At 30.5% G+C, this 16,863-nt stretch overlaps 1 protein-coding gene across 3 annotated transcripts in view; it reads left to right on the plus strand.

Annotated features, from left to right (window-relative positions):
* Positions 1 to 16,863, plus strand: part of Rbp6 (RNA-binding protein 6) — a 1,467,626-nt gene that overhangs the window by 1,327,830 nt on the left and 122,933 nt on the right. For all 3 annotated transcript variants that reach the window (XM_081770618.1, XM_081770619.1, XM_081770620.1), the window contains exons 10-11: positions 8,866 to 8,898; positions 14,115 to 14,198. In XM_081770618.1, the coding sequence (XP_081626744.1) occupies positions 8,866 to 8,898; positions 14,115 to 14,198 (117 nt within the window). The remainder of the gene's footprint in view (positions 1 to 8,865; positions 8,899 to 14,114; positions 14,199 to 16,863) is intronic.

The following is a 16,863-nucleotide window of genomic DNA, read 5'->3' on the forward strand; positions in this document are numbered from 1 at the left end:
ATATACTGCAACAATATTTAATTTCCCTGTAACTTTTTACCAATTGCGCGTAAATCAAAATTAACGTCACAATTGTTCTTCTGATTAAATTTGCGCCTTAAATCATGTATCACATGACCCTATTCCTATTTTAAAAACTTAACCTTAATTCAAAATGGCGGGTTTCAAGATGGCCGCCGTCAGGTATACCCTTACTATATGACTTCCCCCTAGTCCTAATATGTACCCATATAATTGTTATTCACCTTTTGTCGCTACAAGAGGTCTTACAGAGCTTTTACCTCCAACTGTATGAAGACTATTCTGTACTTCCATGTGATGTTCTGGTAGCTGTATCTCCTAAACCCCTGGAGCTTCGCACCTACAACTTCACTGAAATACTGACTACATTTGTACTACTTTCTCATATGTGTCTCAGTCAGCAACTCGATTCACCCAAACGTAAGGTTTACTTGTGAGCTTAATTATAATGAATATTAGTAGGTTTGTAGATATGTGATATTTTTCAAAATCCCTTTCTCGAACAACAGCAGCATCTACAAATGATAGTGTTCAGAATTTTCAAGTATTAGACGAAATTTTGACATTTTTTAAACATGGTACATTAATTATTTTCGAACTTTTCAGAAGTTCAAGAAAGAATCATTACTAAATTAATACTCTTCGATATTAAACAATATTAAACATATATTCCTATAGCAATATAATAATAATAAAGTCTTAAACATTTTTCACTTGCACGTACTCCTTGTTCTGAAAATTAATTTACTTCCATCCAAACTGAGCAAATCGAACTAAAAGTTTAATTCAAATTTTTTGCAAGACTGAGAATAAATAGATCTATTCGAATTTGACCAAAATCTTTTGTCTTGTGTTCCAAACCAGAGCACTAAGAATATATTAATAAAAACTTGTGCTGCAATTTCGGAAATTTATTGTTGCCTTCATCAGATAATATATCTGATAAATAAACGATAACTTTCCGAAACTGTAACACAATTTGTTACTAATACGGGGTGTATCTAAAAGACTGTATAACCTTGAAAACTCATATTGATTTATTATCTATTTAGCTTACAGACATGGTTTTGGTGTCATTTTGTAACAAAATACACCAAGTATTTTATATTACGCCAATGGAGGTTCAATGTGACTTCCATTGGTGATACTGTACACAATCCATCTGAAGTCGATTTCTTGCCCGCTGCAACATGTCAGCTGTGACTTGTTCAATTGCGAGGTAGATCCTAACTATGAGCTCTGCAACCGTTTTCTCAATACACGCCAAACTGTCATGTGTGGGACGGACGGTGTCGAGAAGCACGCCGGGTTGATTTTGTTGGACTGTTCACAATGTATTGTCTCACTTGCTCTATAACGTCTTCAGACGTACGGGGACGACTTGAAGATTTGTTGTTGTCTTATCGAACATCCAGTTTCAATAAAACACTTATGCCACTGATAAATAGTAGGCCTACTAGGAGCATCTTTTACTATACTTTGTACGAAAGTTACGGTGCACAGTTGTCGCAGACTTGGATTCTTCAAACCAAAACACACAGCTAGCAAGCTCGGGACCAGTAAAGACAGCCATCTTTGCTGCAACTGCCGCTAGCGCTTGCGGTGGCTTGTTTCTGAACTTAGTGTACTACGTGAGTCAAAACTTGGTGTATTTTGCTACAAAGCGACACGAAACTAAGTCTGTAAGATAAATGAGTAAATCAATATAAGTTTTCAAAGTTCTAAAGTCCTTTTTTTATACATCTTGTATTTTGTTAATGTTTTGGTCTGAAACACATGTAATTATTAGTATAACTAGGTATAGTCATGCTTTGGTTAAATTTTATTTATTCTTAACTTATTGACAGATTCAAAGATAGTATAAATAGTATACAAATGATGCTTATGTCTTGAACGTCACTGAAAAATTGTTACTGTGCGAAATCTGTAGGCATTGCAAGCATTACCAATAAAGTAATATATTTTTTAAAAAAATATATTGAAAATTCAAGTCAATCAAATCTTGTAGTTGGTTTAGGTTAGGCTTAGATATGAGCGGTTTGTGAAAGGCAATACGTGATTTTTTTAATTGTTATTTTTTTCTAAAAATCGAAATAGAACATCGAACAATTTTTTTGCGCTGTCATTCATACTTGTACTTCTTGGAACAAACTGTGATCATTTTCTTCTACTTAAAGAGAAAGAAAGTTAGAGAAACGAAACTAGTACTAGTTTTTAAAAAAATCGAAATAGTTCACTGTAGTTTAAAATCAGGAAATAGTACAAATTCGTTCTTTAGAGATACTACATATAGTAATTGAAGATTTTTTAGCAATAATTACTTATAAAACTGCCATTTAGATAACTATCATGTGCATTACGAAGGGTTTTGAAATGTTTATTCGCATTGTCATGAGTGCCACCAGACTTATTCTATAATTATAAGTAGATAATTAGTCTGAAGAAAATTATATCCGCCCAACCTAATGAATTTTGACTATAAACACCAGAATTAACTGAATAGTAAGTTGATTTTGTTTTTAAAAAATCTGGTGGAAGCTACTGTAAATTTTACATCGTAACTTCACGAATGGTGTACTAAGTAAAATTTTAAGAGATTTGTAATAGGTATTTGCTGAAACTGAGGATCAAAATATTGATATCCCCTTCTGATGCAAATTGGCATTAATTTTATTTTTGTCGGTGCATCTTACAGTTCTTTGTACAGGTTGACCACAAAGTCCCCTTAGCCCTGAAAAGTAAGTAACATAAACCACTAAACTACGTCAATAACTACACGGAAAGAGCTGAATGACATGAACAACAATGCTTCCGAGAAGTTTTATTGAGATCGGAAACATTAGGTGTCCAAACGACAAGACTGTCGATCCTCATTCTTATGACAAAGGATAATACTCTTCCAGGTTCTGTACGACATTTTGCGGAGTATTACAGGTGTAACTTGAGTGAAAGCTTATTTCATAGCTTCTGTCAGTTCCGCAGTAATATCGTAACGGTTTTGTGCAGCGATGCCCTTTATGAACCTCCATAGCGCATTATCACAGGGTGAGGTCTGGGCTTCGTGGTGGTCAGGCAAGTGGTGCGGGCATATCCGGACTACCACGACTAATTCAACGCCCAGGAAAAAACTTCCGTAAGATATTCGTGTATAGCGAGGGTATAATGAGCAAATGTCCCATCATGCTGAAATCAACATTAGCATTTATCAAAGAGTAAAAGGACTTTGTGGTTAGCCTGTATATATAGTTTTGTTTCGCAAAGTTGGACCAAACGAAATGCGACTTCTCTTAAGAATTTTTACCTCAACAAAACCAGTTTCAGTTATAATTTTAAAATGCGATTATCATTGCAGTGAAAACAAAAAAAAACAAAAAAAAAAAAAAACGGAAAAACAAAAACCGCAGGTACAACTGTAGAGTTTAGACTGTCACTGTTACTCTGTTACGATGTATCAAAATTATATATTTACACACAGAAAGAAAGAGAAAACAAATTATTTGGGGAAGAAAGGAAAGGCATTTCTTATAGTGAGGACCAAAACTGCTACCACTGTTCCAGTTCATGTCCTATTTACGAATATATTTGTAGAGTGTAAGGTATGCAAGAGTTTTTTGTGTCATGTCACACACATATATATATAAATATATTAATTAATATGTGTAACAGAAAATGTTCTTTAGAATCATATTACTATTGACATGTTGCCTCATATCACAGTATCCATTTAGAATGTAAGAGAGATGTAGTTATTTATATGTTTATCATAAATATCACCAATAAAAAAGAAATTAAAATCTGTTTATCAAACATAGTACATACATGCATATTGTAGGTGTGACGTGGTACTCGTCCACACATAGATTCTGTAATAATAAAATAGTTCAATGCCCATTGGAGAAAGTCGTAAAACGACACACTATATATATATATAAATATATATATAAATGTCTAAATAACATGTGTTCAGTGTTGTCACTTCATTCAGTATACATATATTTATATATATATTTATTTAATCATTTTGTTATTATTACAGGTTCTAAAAAAATCTCATATAAAAAAATATATCCTAAAATTTAATGATTCATAAATGTCAATTTGAACTTAGTTTGTTTTAGTAAAAAATCTGTCAAATTAAAAGAAAAAAAAACAATCAAACGGGAATAAACTGTGCTTATACGTGTGAAATTATTTAGTATATGAGAATTACAAATGTATCAAAATTTATTTCGTACGTCTTGATAGATTCAAATTCTAAGCTGCTCAATATTTATTTATTTATTTATTTATTTTAGCAAAACGTGAAATACTTTTTGGATCATAAGTTCCAATATATTTCAATCAAAAATGTATACCTTATTATCTGGACAATTTTATGTAGTGTAGCGAAAGCCAAGCTATTAATTAACTCAGTATGATTTGGTTATTCCGTAGAAAATACGAAAACTCGATTTAGGGGCCCGTTCAAAAATGTTGTGGCCTCTGATTCAAAAACTAATTATTGGCGAAAATCGCAATCTTTTAATCCATATTTTGTTTTCCTAAAATTCTTGTTGACTAAAATATATATTTATATTGTCTCGCTAAAAATGATAAAGTTGTATCGTAGTGTGTGTAAGTTTTTGTAGTTTTAGCGTGTGAACAATCAGAATATAAACGGAAATTAATTTTTGCTTACACGAAATGACAAAATTTTAAAAAGAAACGTTCTAATATTAAGAAATGCATAGTACGTTGAAAATAAGATTATTTAAGTTTTCTGCTAATAAAAATATTTGCGATTTCAACTAACTGAACAGCTCTTTAGTTTCAAGATTATTTTTAGAAGTAAGTATTAGAGGAAGAAGAATTTAAAATTATGAACCCTGAGATGCGTAGGTGAAAGTTATGGTTCTGTACTAAATATTTTTATTTCACCTAAACAACATATTAATTGTAGTAATGTAAACAGTGGTGCTATTCAGTCGGTTCGCACCGATTCACTAAAACCGGTTGTTAAAATGTTTCGAGTTCGCAGAACCGTTTGTTATATCTGGACATGACAGTAAATTTTACCCACTTATATCCAGGAACAGTAAAGTTTAGTTTAACTATCTTTGTTTTTTGAAATTCTTACAGCTACAGGGTTAAACATATGATCTTAAGAACAAGGTATAAGTGTTTATTCTTTAATCTCAAATGCTCAGATATCAAGAATAAGAACTGGAATCACATAAATGTAGTGTTAAGGGTTATTTTGTATTTGAAACGCATACATACCATTATCAAGAATTGTCGATCCATTGCTGGATTAAGATCTTTCTAATATTTTTTAACAACCATCTACCTTGGGTAGTACGTTTCCAAGATATTCGCAGTGCTACCTAATTTCATCACACCACCTTGTATTAGGTTTTTACTTGTTATTTGTCGTATCTAGCAAAAAAAAAAAAAAAAAAATGCTTTTGTCTATCTTGTATGATTTGTTCCCTAAGAGAGTTATACCTATCTATATATCTATCTGCCTATCCATCTACTATCTCTCTCTCTCTCTCTCTCTCTCTCTCTCTCTCTCTCTCTCTACACCTCCACCCTCCACACACACACACACACACACACACATATATATATATATATATATATATATATATATATAACCAGTTGTTCAAAAATTAGAATAACACCTCTGAATATAAGTATAGATAGTGTCAATAAAATAAATTTTCTTTAATAGCTACTATTTCGTTAATGGCTGTTCAAACTTCACAGTCTCTCGCAGTGAAAAATTACTTTTAAATGCCCTCATTGTGATAAGTTGATGCCTATATATGAATTGTATATGAGAAACTACTTTATCTTTTAAGTCAGGAAAATTTTGTAGCGCGAGTCAATCTACTATTAGCATAGATTAAATAACTATATTAGATAGAGCTGTCATCAAAAAAGTAATGTTTTGAGTATCGATTTGATAACGTGATGACTGATTCGTCATTTGATACTCGGTCAACATATTGTGCCTATAACGATTTGTATATAATCTATAAGATGTTAAGGTAACTTTATACACTAAGTCTAGAAAGCTGCGCCATTTAGGGATAGGGCGTCGCCGCTAAGTTCGACGTAGTTCAGCTAATCGCTACAGGATGGCGCTGGAGCAGGCTTAGGCTCAGAAAATAGGCAGTTACGCCAACTGTTTTTCTGTATCTTTATACAGGAAATTATAGTTTTGAAAAATGAAGCTGTAGTATTATTTTTATTAGTTAATTCGCCATAATTGTGAAATTTATTACTGATATCCCGTTAGTACAGTTTATTCCTGTCTTGATAAAAATATAGTTTAAAAAAATAATTTTTAAAAAAAAATTCTAAATATAAACAACTTATATTATTTTATCTGTATATAAAAAGATAAAACGTATTATTTACAAACAGTTTCATGAAATTTCATAATTTATCCATTAACGTATATATATATATAGATAGGTAGATATTCCTGTATGTGTGGTGTGTGCGTCGTTTGAATGTATACGTAAAAAGTGTATGCATATTTATTAAAAAGAAGATCAAAACAGTATCCTCTTTATCATGTACTTATTAATAAATTAATTAATTAATACTCGGGGACATTGAAGTGGCCATTTTTTCCTCGGAAAATATATATCTAGCATCCAGTGATGGCGGAAGAAGGCATGTTTTTTTGTTACTATATTTTTTTTTCTTAGAAAACTTTTGCAATAAATGTAGTTTATTGTTTAATTAACATGAAAAAGAAATTCACTATCAAGAAACTGATTCAATATAGTCATCAAAATCAAAGATACAGTAAGAATTGTCTGTAGTATTATGGTAGGTTATTATTATTATTATTATTATTATAAAAATATATACATGATTTTTATATTTATATGCAAATTATACATATCTATAAACACAGTATATATATAAATATTTCCCATCTAGTTAGATTGTTAGTGAAGATGAAAAACTAGTTGAAAACTATTTTTATTAGCAGTTGCCTTTATATTTGTAGATAAAAGCTATGAACCTTCTCGTAATGAACATGAAGGATATTGCGTTCTATGCAAAATAAGAAATAATAATCATTATATATATATAGTACTTTAATAGTCGTACTAGTTCTTTTTTAACTAAGAAAAAAAGAGAAAAAATCATAGTAAGATAATTTTTTAACGTACCAAAGAGACATAAAAATATATATATTTATTTTGTATATTTTTTGTCTTGTATTGCATTTTTGATCATGTATTCGTCACATAGATTATCTACAGTGAGTCTTCTTCGAGGTGATGGAGGGTTTTTTTGCTGGAACATGGGTTATTTTAGAAATAACCATTTTTAACATTGCATTATATGTAAATATTTATATATATATCTTATACATATTTATTATTAATATTTACTTCTAGCATTTATTGTGTAGAGCAGATTTTTTCTAACCATTGTTGTTTCTCCCCGTGTCTTCAAATTGTTGACGTAAGTTATTGTTGTAAGATATGTGAACAAAAAGAGAAACTATATATATATATATATATTATACATATATATACATAATCGAATGTAGATAAATGAAGCAAAGCTGTAAGTGAAAGCTTTGTCAAATAGTGTGCTGTGCCAACCATCATGAACGCTGCTGAGCTATTTGAAAAAAAAAAAGCAATTTTTTTTGGACTCTTGTTAAAACAAAGAAAGCAAAACAACCAATATAAAGATGCTTCTTTCAAACGAAAATATATTGATTGAATTATGTATTGTGTAGAAAAAAAAAAGAAAAAAATACCATTGGCTGCGCGACTTGTACAAACCATCTGTTTTATTATACAATAAACATTTTGAAAATATTTAAGTATACTTTTGTTGTCTCTGTGTGTGCGTAGAATAGAAAAAAAAAAAGTAGAAATAGATCGTAGAAATTGTAGTGAATAGTTTAGAAAGTAGATTAGTAATTTAGATAAAAAAGATTTTCCTATCCTTTCCAAAAAAATTCCAGGCTTGTATTTATTATTTTTTTTAAATAATCACCATCCTGGTTAACATTTGGAAACTTTGAATATTAGTTGTTGCTTTTTTTCCAGGTGAATAATATACATACAGCACAATGTCTTTATATCTCCAGTATACATACTTTTTAACATATTTTTCTCTCCTTTTTACTCTGATTGGCTTTCTTATTATAGGGTGATAATTAATAATATTCCTCCTTTTTAATAAATAATCTTCACTATGTTTTAGATAATACGCTTTGTACCTTATTTCATTGCTTCAGTCTCAAGTTAACAGACTTTTTTTTTTCGTAGCTTCGTAAGAATTTTCTTAACCTTTACTTGTAATAAATTGAAATATCTCAGATTTGACTGGTATTCAAAAGAAATCTCTCTAGTAGAATATATTGTTTTTTTTTTTAATTTTCACTTTCATCATGAAATATATATATTTAAAAAGAAATCAGTAGATGAAAAAGTGTCAGGTGAATTATGAAATTTCATGGATGTTTTATGTAGGTTTTCTTTCACCTGAAGATTAAAAAAAAAGAAAAAGAAAGAAAGAAAAAAGAAACGTGTGCTAAGCGTAAAAATAGTAACCAAGACAACGTTGCAAAGTCAACTTACCTTCTTTTTTATTTTACAATCCATATGTAAAATTCACACTAATAAAAAAAATGTTGTAAATTAAAAAAAAAAAAAAACACTTAGAACTTCGAATCAGAAATAAATGTACTACGTACTTGTTCTTGCTTGACAACACACGAAAACATAAAAAAAAAACATTTACCGTACTTAGCGTTTTAAAATGATCAACTAATTCGTGGTTTATTGAATAATTTTCTTCTTTCTTCCAAATTTCTAGATTTTATGTGGTCATTGGGGGCATTGCCAGATGGTAAGTGTGTTTCTATTTTGTTCGTTTGTGTAGTTTGTGTGCATGTACTGTAGATTGTCTTATATAAACAAAATATACGTAAACATAAGTTTTTACTTAAATGCTAATCACAGTGAAAAAGGTTTGAAAGCAGATGGTGTAAGTTGTAGTTTTAGAATTCGATTCCTAATACTGTAATGACAGTTGAAACAATGTGTTCTTATGACCTATTATGTTCTTTTTCGAAATTTTCAATTTTACGTAAGTTTTGCTTCATGATATGGGCTAAACCTTTAATCTTCTTTATGATATGGGAAAAATATCAAATCCAAGTATTACAGGATAAAAATCAGAAGAAATAAATCATTTTTCCTTTTGATTGAAAACAATATTAAAATTCTTCAAAATCGCGTAAATTCTTCCAAAAATTTTAAATTTGTCTTTATTTTGACAATATAATCCTTTAAATTAATCCTGTTGTCATTGCCTGAAGATGTTTGAAGAATCGAACGAAATTTAAAATTGATGTTTTATTTATTTATTTATTTATTTATTTATTTATTTATTTTACGGTATTTATTAATATAGTTCCAGACAAAAACCACAAAGTCGGCGGCCAAAGCTCAAATTTAAAAGTTACCATACAACATTCAAGGAAAACTGGAAAAATTCAACCAAAATGGACGACTGACACAGGATTCAAATAACGATGACTGAAACCAGTTTCTAGAAAAAACGAAAACCTAAAAATAAATAAATAAATAAAAATAAAAAAAACGACATTTCGACTTTCTCCAAATCTGAAACTGGTTTTTCTGTTTCTTTTGTCTTTTTTTTCTTTCTTTTTTTTATAGAAAACTGAGCGAGTTTTGAAACACCGAAACTGAATTTGATAGCAAACCGGACGGTTTTAAAACTGAAACCGGCTTTTGATAGAAAACCAAACCGGTTTTTTTGACAGTTTAAAAATAGAAAACAGGTTTCTGTGCCCACCTTAGATTTGAGTTGCGCGGAGTTCTGCACTTTTCAGTTGCGAAGTGACGTATTCCTGGAACACTCTTCACAGAAGTCACATTGACCGATTTTATTAGTTGCTGTGTAGATGGTATTTATTGTAGAATACACAATGTTTCGATACTTCACGAGCTTCTGCTGCGGAAAAAAGGGAAGAAAAAGAAGAATAATCGGTACTGGAAGTTGAGTTGTTTTGCTGCAGGTTACATTGTTATACCTGTAATCTACTCAGTACGTATTTTATTTGTCACGGATTGCCTTGTGTTTAAATATATATATATATATATATAGGTATGTGTTTAGTTAAATTGAATCTTTCTAGCATACTTCCCTATCACCTTCCGTGGCTAATTTTGAGATAGTTATCATGAATTACAATATGAGATTGACAATTAATCTTATCAATGCCTTAGGTTAACTGCTGACAATTAATTAGGATTACCTTATAAACGTTTGCGTGCCTACAAATTACACAGTTCATGCAGCCTAACAGTTCGATCAAGATTTTTATCTTGCTAAAATTGTAACAGGAAACGTTTACTACGGAATATTTTATTTTCTTTTTTCTTTTTTTCTTTTTTTCTTTTTTCTTTTCTTTTTTTTTGACATGAAATCATTTAGAGAGCTTGAGAGTTAAAATTAGGCAGAATTTTTCCAAGGATTAACTGTTATTAAATCAAATTGTTATTTTTTTCCCACTGTATGAAACGAAAACAAATAATTAAAATTAAGAATGTGTTTGATGTAGAAATCTTTGGAACAAAACAGGTAGTTTTGTTTCTATAAATATGTATAACTAAGTCATACAAATTATTTTGTGAACGTACTTTCAAAGAATTAGCCAATTTAAATACATTTCTCTTGGGCATAGAGACAATGATACTTTGTAAATGGCTATTTTGTTCTTTAATTTTGATTTAAGATCGAGAAATATTCATCATTGAAACTAGACAGATAGAGCAATGTTAAATAATAATAATAATAATAATAATAATAATAATAATAATAATAATAATAATAATAATAATAATAATAACAATAATAATAATAATAATAATAATGATTTCTGTGCCATGAACAGCCTAACGGCAAAAATACAGCACTTTATCAGGCGAGATAAACATATATTACATACAATGAAAGCTACATACTAAAACAATAAAACATAATGACAAAATAAAGTAAAATAATATCGGATTAATAATTCCTTGTCAAATTAATACCTTTTTTTTAGTATCAAAATAGTCGTCATAAATAGTAAAAATAATATTTGTCAAGCTCTAAAATTCATGCTTTTATATTGATAAAATAAATTAAACTAAATTAAAAGAATTGGTCAATCTTCTTAAAATTACAGATTTCGGATTCAAAGGAACTAATGTTGATCTATTTCTTGTATTATACATTGGTACCCTTATACCTATATTATGCAAGCAATATTATTATTATTATTATTATTAATATTATTATTATTATTATTATTATTATTATTAATAATAATAATAATAATAATAATAATAATAATAATAATAATAATAATAATAATAATAATAATAAAAAAATAACATGGTAGTCAACCTTTCATTTTTTATAGGTTCTCAAAACCTGTACAAACCATTTTGTATGTGACTGAATTATATGTTTAAGAATATTTCCAAATTAAGTCTCGAAGTACAGTGTCCCTTCTATTCTTCAATTCACATGATGAAATTGCCTCTAGTGTTTCATAAAAAAAGAAAAAAACACAAAGTCCCGGAAGGTATATTATTATTATTAATAATAATAATAATAATAATAATAATAATAATAATAATAATAATAATAATAATAATAATAATAATAATAATACATTTTTAACTTATGTGGGCGATACTTTGTTCGAAGATTGTAATTTCTGTTCTGAAGGAATTGAGCGTCCGCAGGAAAACTTCGGGCCCAGAAAGTATGTCTAGAAAAAATATTGACTTTTTTTTTTTTACGAATAATTAAGTAGGACTAATTACAGTGTTACAATATTACTAAACTAGGGTTGTCATTCGACCGAAAAATCCGGGACCGTCACAGAATCAAGATCTGCGTCCCGAAAATATTTCTCGGGACGCTTAATTGTCCCGGGTTTCAGCGAAAAAGAAAGGAGAGGAATATTATAGTTTGCTTTTTTCACAAAATTATATATATATATATATATATATATATATATATATGCTTTCCAACCTTTTAAGTATAGCAATTGAAAAGTTATTGGCATACATACGAATTATTGAGTTGTTAGTTTGTTGAAAATAACAGAAATAAAGTAAAAATTAAACGAAAGGAATTCTTTGAGGATACCGAACGCCGCCAGAACATACTTCTAATGAATTAACTGTTCTTAAAAGAAAAGAATACAACATGAACAGATAAAACGTGTGAAAGGAAATATCATAACTTGCATGAGTTAAACAGACTCTAAAAGCTACGAAACATAACAGATCCTGAAAATTTAAAAAAAAAAAAAAAAAAGTTGTTTAGCAGAGGTAGGGAGTAAATCATCTGTTTTAACTAGAGAGGAGAAAGTTTACTAAAATTACTAAAAATATGGTTACGTAATACTTGAACAACTCTATCTAATGGAAGAAAGTAAATTAGTATATAACACTTCTTTTCATTTTAAGCATTTCAAAGATTCTCGTAATTTAGTAGCGTCCCGGATTTTCATTATTTAAATATGGCAACCCTATAGTAAACACAGTCACTAAATTTGAACGTCGAAATCTGCGAAATCATTCTTAATATATGTATGTGCATGTCAGTGTATGAGTTTATTTCTAGCTTGGTGTGTAGTACCAATTATATGCTTTTCTGCACACCTAAATACGCTCACAAAATATAAACTGTAAGTTTTCCGATACTCTGTAGGCCATCTTTAGATAAGAGACCAGGGGTAAATATAGGCAAAATGTATGTTCAATATCAACAAACAAATCATCATGGTTTGATATTCACGTCAGAAGAATAATTGTTTAACATGGCGCTTGAAGCGATACAAATTTTCGTTAACAGTGAATATTTTCAGCATTTTTAAAAAATTTTTCTCTTTCTTCGTTTCTCTTGTCTGAGGAGTACGTAGAGGTTGAATAGTTCAGATACTATTTTGTTATTATTTTTATATGCACAGTTTTTTTTAACACATTCACTGTCATCTTTGTAAGTACCTAGGGGCATTTCAGTTCGTGCTATTCTTATGAAATGAAAGTTTTACTTATGAAATGAAAGTCTTTTTAAGTTTTACTTCGAGTTATGCCGGCTGGGTTAAAAGAGGCGGTGATGATGGGAAGTGAATGAAACAGTGGAATACAAAGTGGAAGGAAATGGGAGAACTCTTAGAAAACTCACACACATGGTGTTTGTCCACTACAAAGCTCACTTGACGCAAGCTGAGATCGAAAAAACCTTTAAGTTAGATAAAGCGGAATGAGTAGATGCATAGGTGGACTAAGGTCGACATTTCTAACTTGAAGTATAAATTACTAAATCTACTAATGTTGACTGCCAGTTTTAGATCTGAGTTCTTAGATCGGCTAATACTGACGTTGTCTATTTTAAGTCTAGATTGATAAATTGACAAAGATCAATGCTGCCGATTTTAAGTCTAGATTATTAACACTCAAATATGAAATATTAAATCGACTAAGATCGATGTTGCCGATTTTAAGTCTAGATTGATAAATTGACAAAGATCAATGCTGCCGATTTTAAGTCTAGATTATTAACACTCAAATCTGAAATATTAAATCGACTAAGATCGATGTTGCCGATTTTAAGTCTAGATTGATAAATTGACAAAGATCAATGCTGTCGATTTAAGTCTAGATAATTAACACTGCTAAGATCGATGCTGTCGATTTTAAGTCTAGATTATTTAATCGACGTTGCCAATTTTACGTCTTCGTTTCTAAATCTGTTAAGGTCGACGATGCCGATTTTAAGACAGAATTATTAAAGCGACTAATGTCAGCAACAGGGAATGTGTTATGAAAAATCAAAGATGTGCATATGTAAAGAAGTGTTTCAGTTTATAGAAAAGAAAAAAAGAAAGTACAAATAAATGCAGTACTCTCTGCTGGTATTTTTCTAGTATTTATCAAATGTCAAATTAGTAGTATTTCAAAATGAAACTATAATAAAACTAATGTATTTTTTTCTCTTTCTTTTGTTTATTTTTTTTCTCCTGGCAACTTTAGGTTTTCCAGCTGCCGCATATGCAGCTTATGCAGCAGGCCGTGGGTACTCAGGGTACCCTAGCTTCGGACTTCCATATCCCACAGGTAATTTGGCCAGTCTTCAACAAATGTTTATTCCGTATCCGCTTGACCATCTGAGTATATACAATATGCATGCCATGCCTCTGTGAATGATGGAAAAAAATAAGAACAACAAAAAATAAGCTTTTGTTTTCTTTAAAAAAGTCAAAAACCACAAGAACAATAAGTAAATGCAACAAAAGAAAATTGGAGAAACAGTAACAATAAATAATTTTAAAAAACTTACTAACACACATTTTAAAAAAATCTTTATACCTGTTTTCTCCCCATCTCCCACCGCTTCCTTGACGATATTCTTCTTTTTTTTTATCCTGTCGTGGGAAAAGTACTGAAATAAACATAGAAAGTCCACCTCCCTCTGTCGTGTGTTAGTTAGAAAGTAATCTTTGATGAAAGAAAAAAAAATTACTCTTAATACATTTAGTCATACAAGTATTAGTAGATTAGATCTACTATGGATATCCGTAATGATCAGTGGAGTAGGGTATGCTTAATAGAAAATCACAGCTGTAACTTTAAAGTAAAAGAAATTCTAGTCTCAATAAATTATTTGTAACTTAATATTCGAAGCGTACAAATTGTAGCGTAATATATTCGGAGTAGTTATCGAGTAGGAAACGTAGGATCTACTATTAAAATCTATTTATCTCACTGTATTTTAACTGTTATAACGTTGCTGTTGATGTTTGAATCGAAGGGGTTTGCTGTTCCATAATCGTTTTGCCTGTTTCACTTGTATAGATATCTTGTGCAACGGTGAACATAATGCATTTAGCTGTATAATTAATCAGTAATGTCTCTCCGATCAAATAATTCCTCACATCAAAATAAGAGAAAAAGTTCATATGGACTGTAGTCGGATGTGCATATTTCGTAGTTATAGAGTGCCGAAAACGTGAAAAAATTAACTCTAAAGGTCAATAGTTCCTCTACTATAGGACCGATCGTAGTCAGTATCCTCAAGACGTCACTGAAGAACTAGTATGTGAACTATCTAAATAACCATCTTTTAGAACCTCCGGTACTTGCACAATCATTTTTAGAGAGGCTATTTGGGAGTATTTGATCACTCTCCACCTACCTCTCTAAAAAAATGGTGTGTAAGTACTGGAGCATTCTTAAACGTGTATATTTGGATAGTTCACATACGAGTTCCTCAGTGATGTCTTGAGCCGACTACGATAAGTCCCATAGTAGTGGAGCTGTGAACTTTTAAAGTTCATTTGCTTCACGTTTTCGGCACCCTATAACTCCAAAACTAACACTTTTAAGCACAAGTCTATATAAACTTTTTTTTCTTATTTTGATGTGATGAATTTGTTCCCAAAATATTGTGTCACATTTTTATAACAACCTGTATATCTCATGGCAATAATATTTGTCTAATCTATATCCGTAAAATGATTTGCTAGATCAAGGTCACAGAACATCGTATTATTTCTTGATACCCAATAGTTCTCTCGTGGTCATATGGGTTAGTGCACTCAGCTTTGGTGCAAGGGACCTGAGTTGGATTCCCAGTGGCAGGTGCTCATATATTTCTGATAGGTTTACGTCGCATATAGCCTCGGTTTCACAAAGGGACACTAAACTCCAATTTGACTTATTGACTTGATGCACATGCGGCAAATAATTTCATTTACAAGGGACCCTTAAGACAGTGGTGCCCACCTCCCTTATGTCCATGACGCATCCCCCAATTGCCTATCCATAGGTGTTCTTCCATAAAAAGAAAATCTTTTCGATTAATTTTTACATCCCCTCAAACATTTATATAGATTTTAACCCCCCCAAATATTTCAATGACGGAGTTTGCGTCATAGCTCCCCCTTGTGGGCACCCCTGCCTTAAGGGGCTCCATCACGGCGAAATTAAAATACGGCTAATTTTACAGAAATTATGTGATATTTTTAAATAGATAAAAAAAATAATCGAAAAATGGAACAAGAGTTCGCTAGACAATATTATTTACATGAGATACCGTTATCACGACTCACTTATCTGCTTTCGATTTCCAGCCATTTAGAAAATCGGCATTTATATTCGCGTTTTTAAATGGCTGCAAACGGAAAGCTACTATGTGACTCGTGCTAACGATATGTCATGCAAGATAATATTGTCTAGCGCGCTCTTGTTCTACATTTCGATTATCTTTTATCTATTTCAAGATATCACATAATTACTGTAAAATTAGAGGTATTTTAATTTCGCAGTGATTGGGCCTCTTGAATAAACGCATTCATTCTAGAGCATAAGAAAAGTCGTATTGAGAAACCATACTCTTTCGAAAAATATCTGTATCTACCACATGCCACAGGTAAATTTGCCATTATCGGTTTATTAGGCCACTACCGGTTTCCGTATCAAAGATTGTCCGTAACTTTCACATCCCAACAGATGATTTTGCCATTATTATTTAGCTTTCATCAGTTTTCACGTAAATTTAGTTGCATATTTATTTATTTATTTCATTTATTTCGTAAGGACAACACAACAGGCTTAATGCCGAGCTATAGTGTCGTGTATATAACTATCTAACACACACTTATACATAAATTATTATACATACACAAATATACGTCGTTTAATTATGCAGAAGCCATTGCCTGATAAATGTTTTGCACTTGTTTTTGGACATACTAAATACATCTACTACATAAAGTCTAAT

Source organism: Thermobia domestica, chromosome 9, assembly GCF_964235325.1.
Source record: "Thermobia domestica chromosome 9, izTheDome1.hap1.1, whole genome shotgun sequence".
In the NCBI taxonomy this organism is placed as follows: domain Eukaryota; kingdom Metazoa; phylum Arthropoda; class Insecta; order Zygentoma; family Lepismatidae; genus Thermobia; species Thermobia domestica.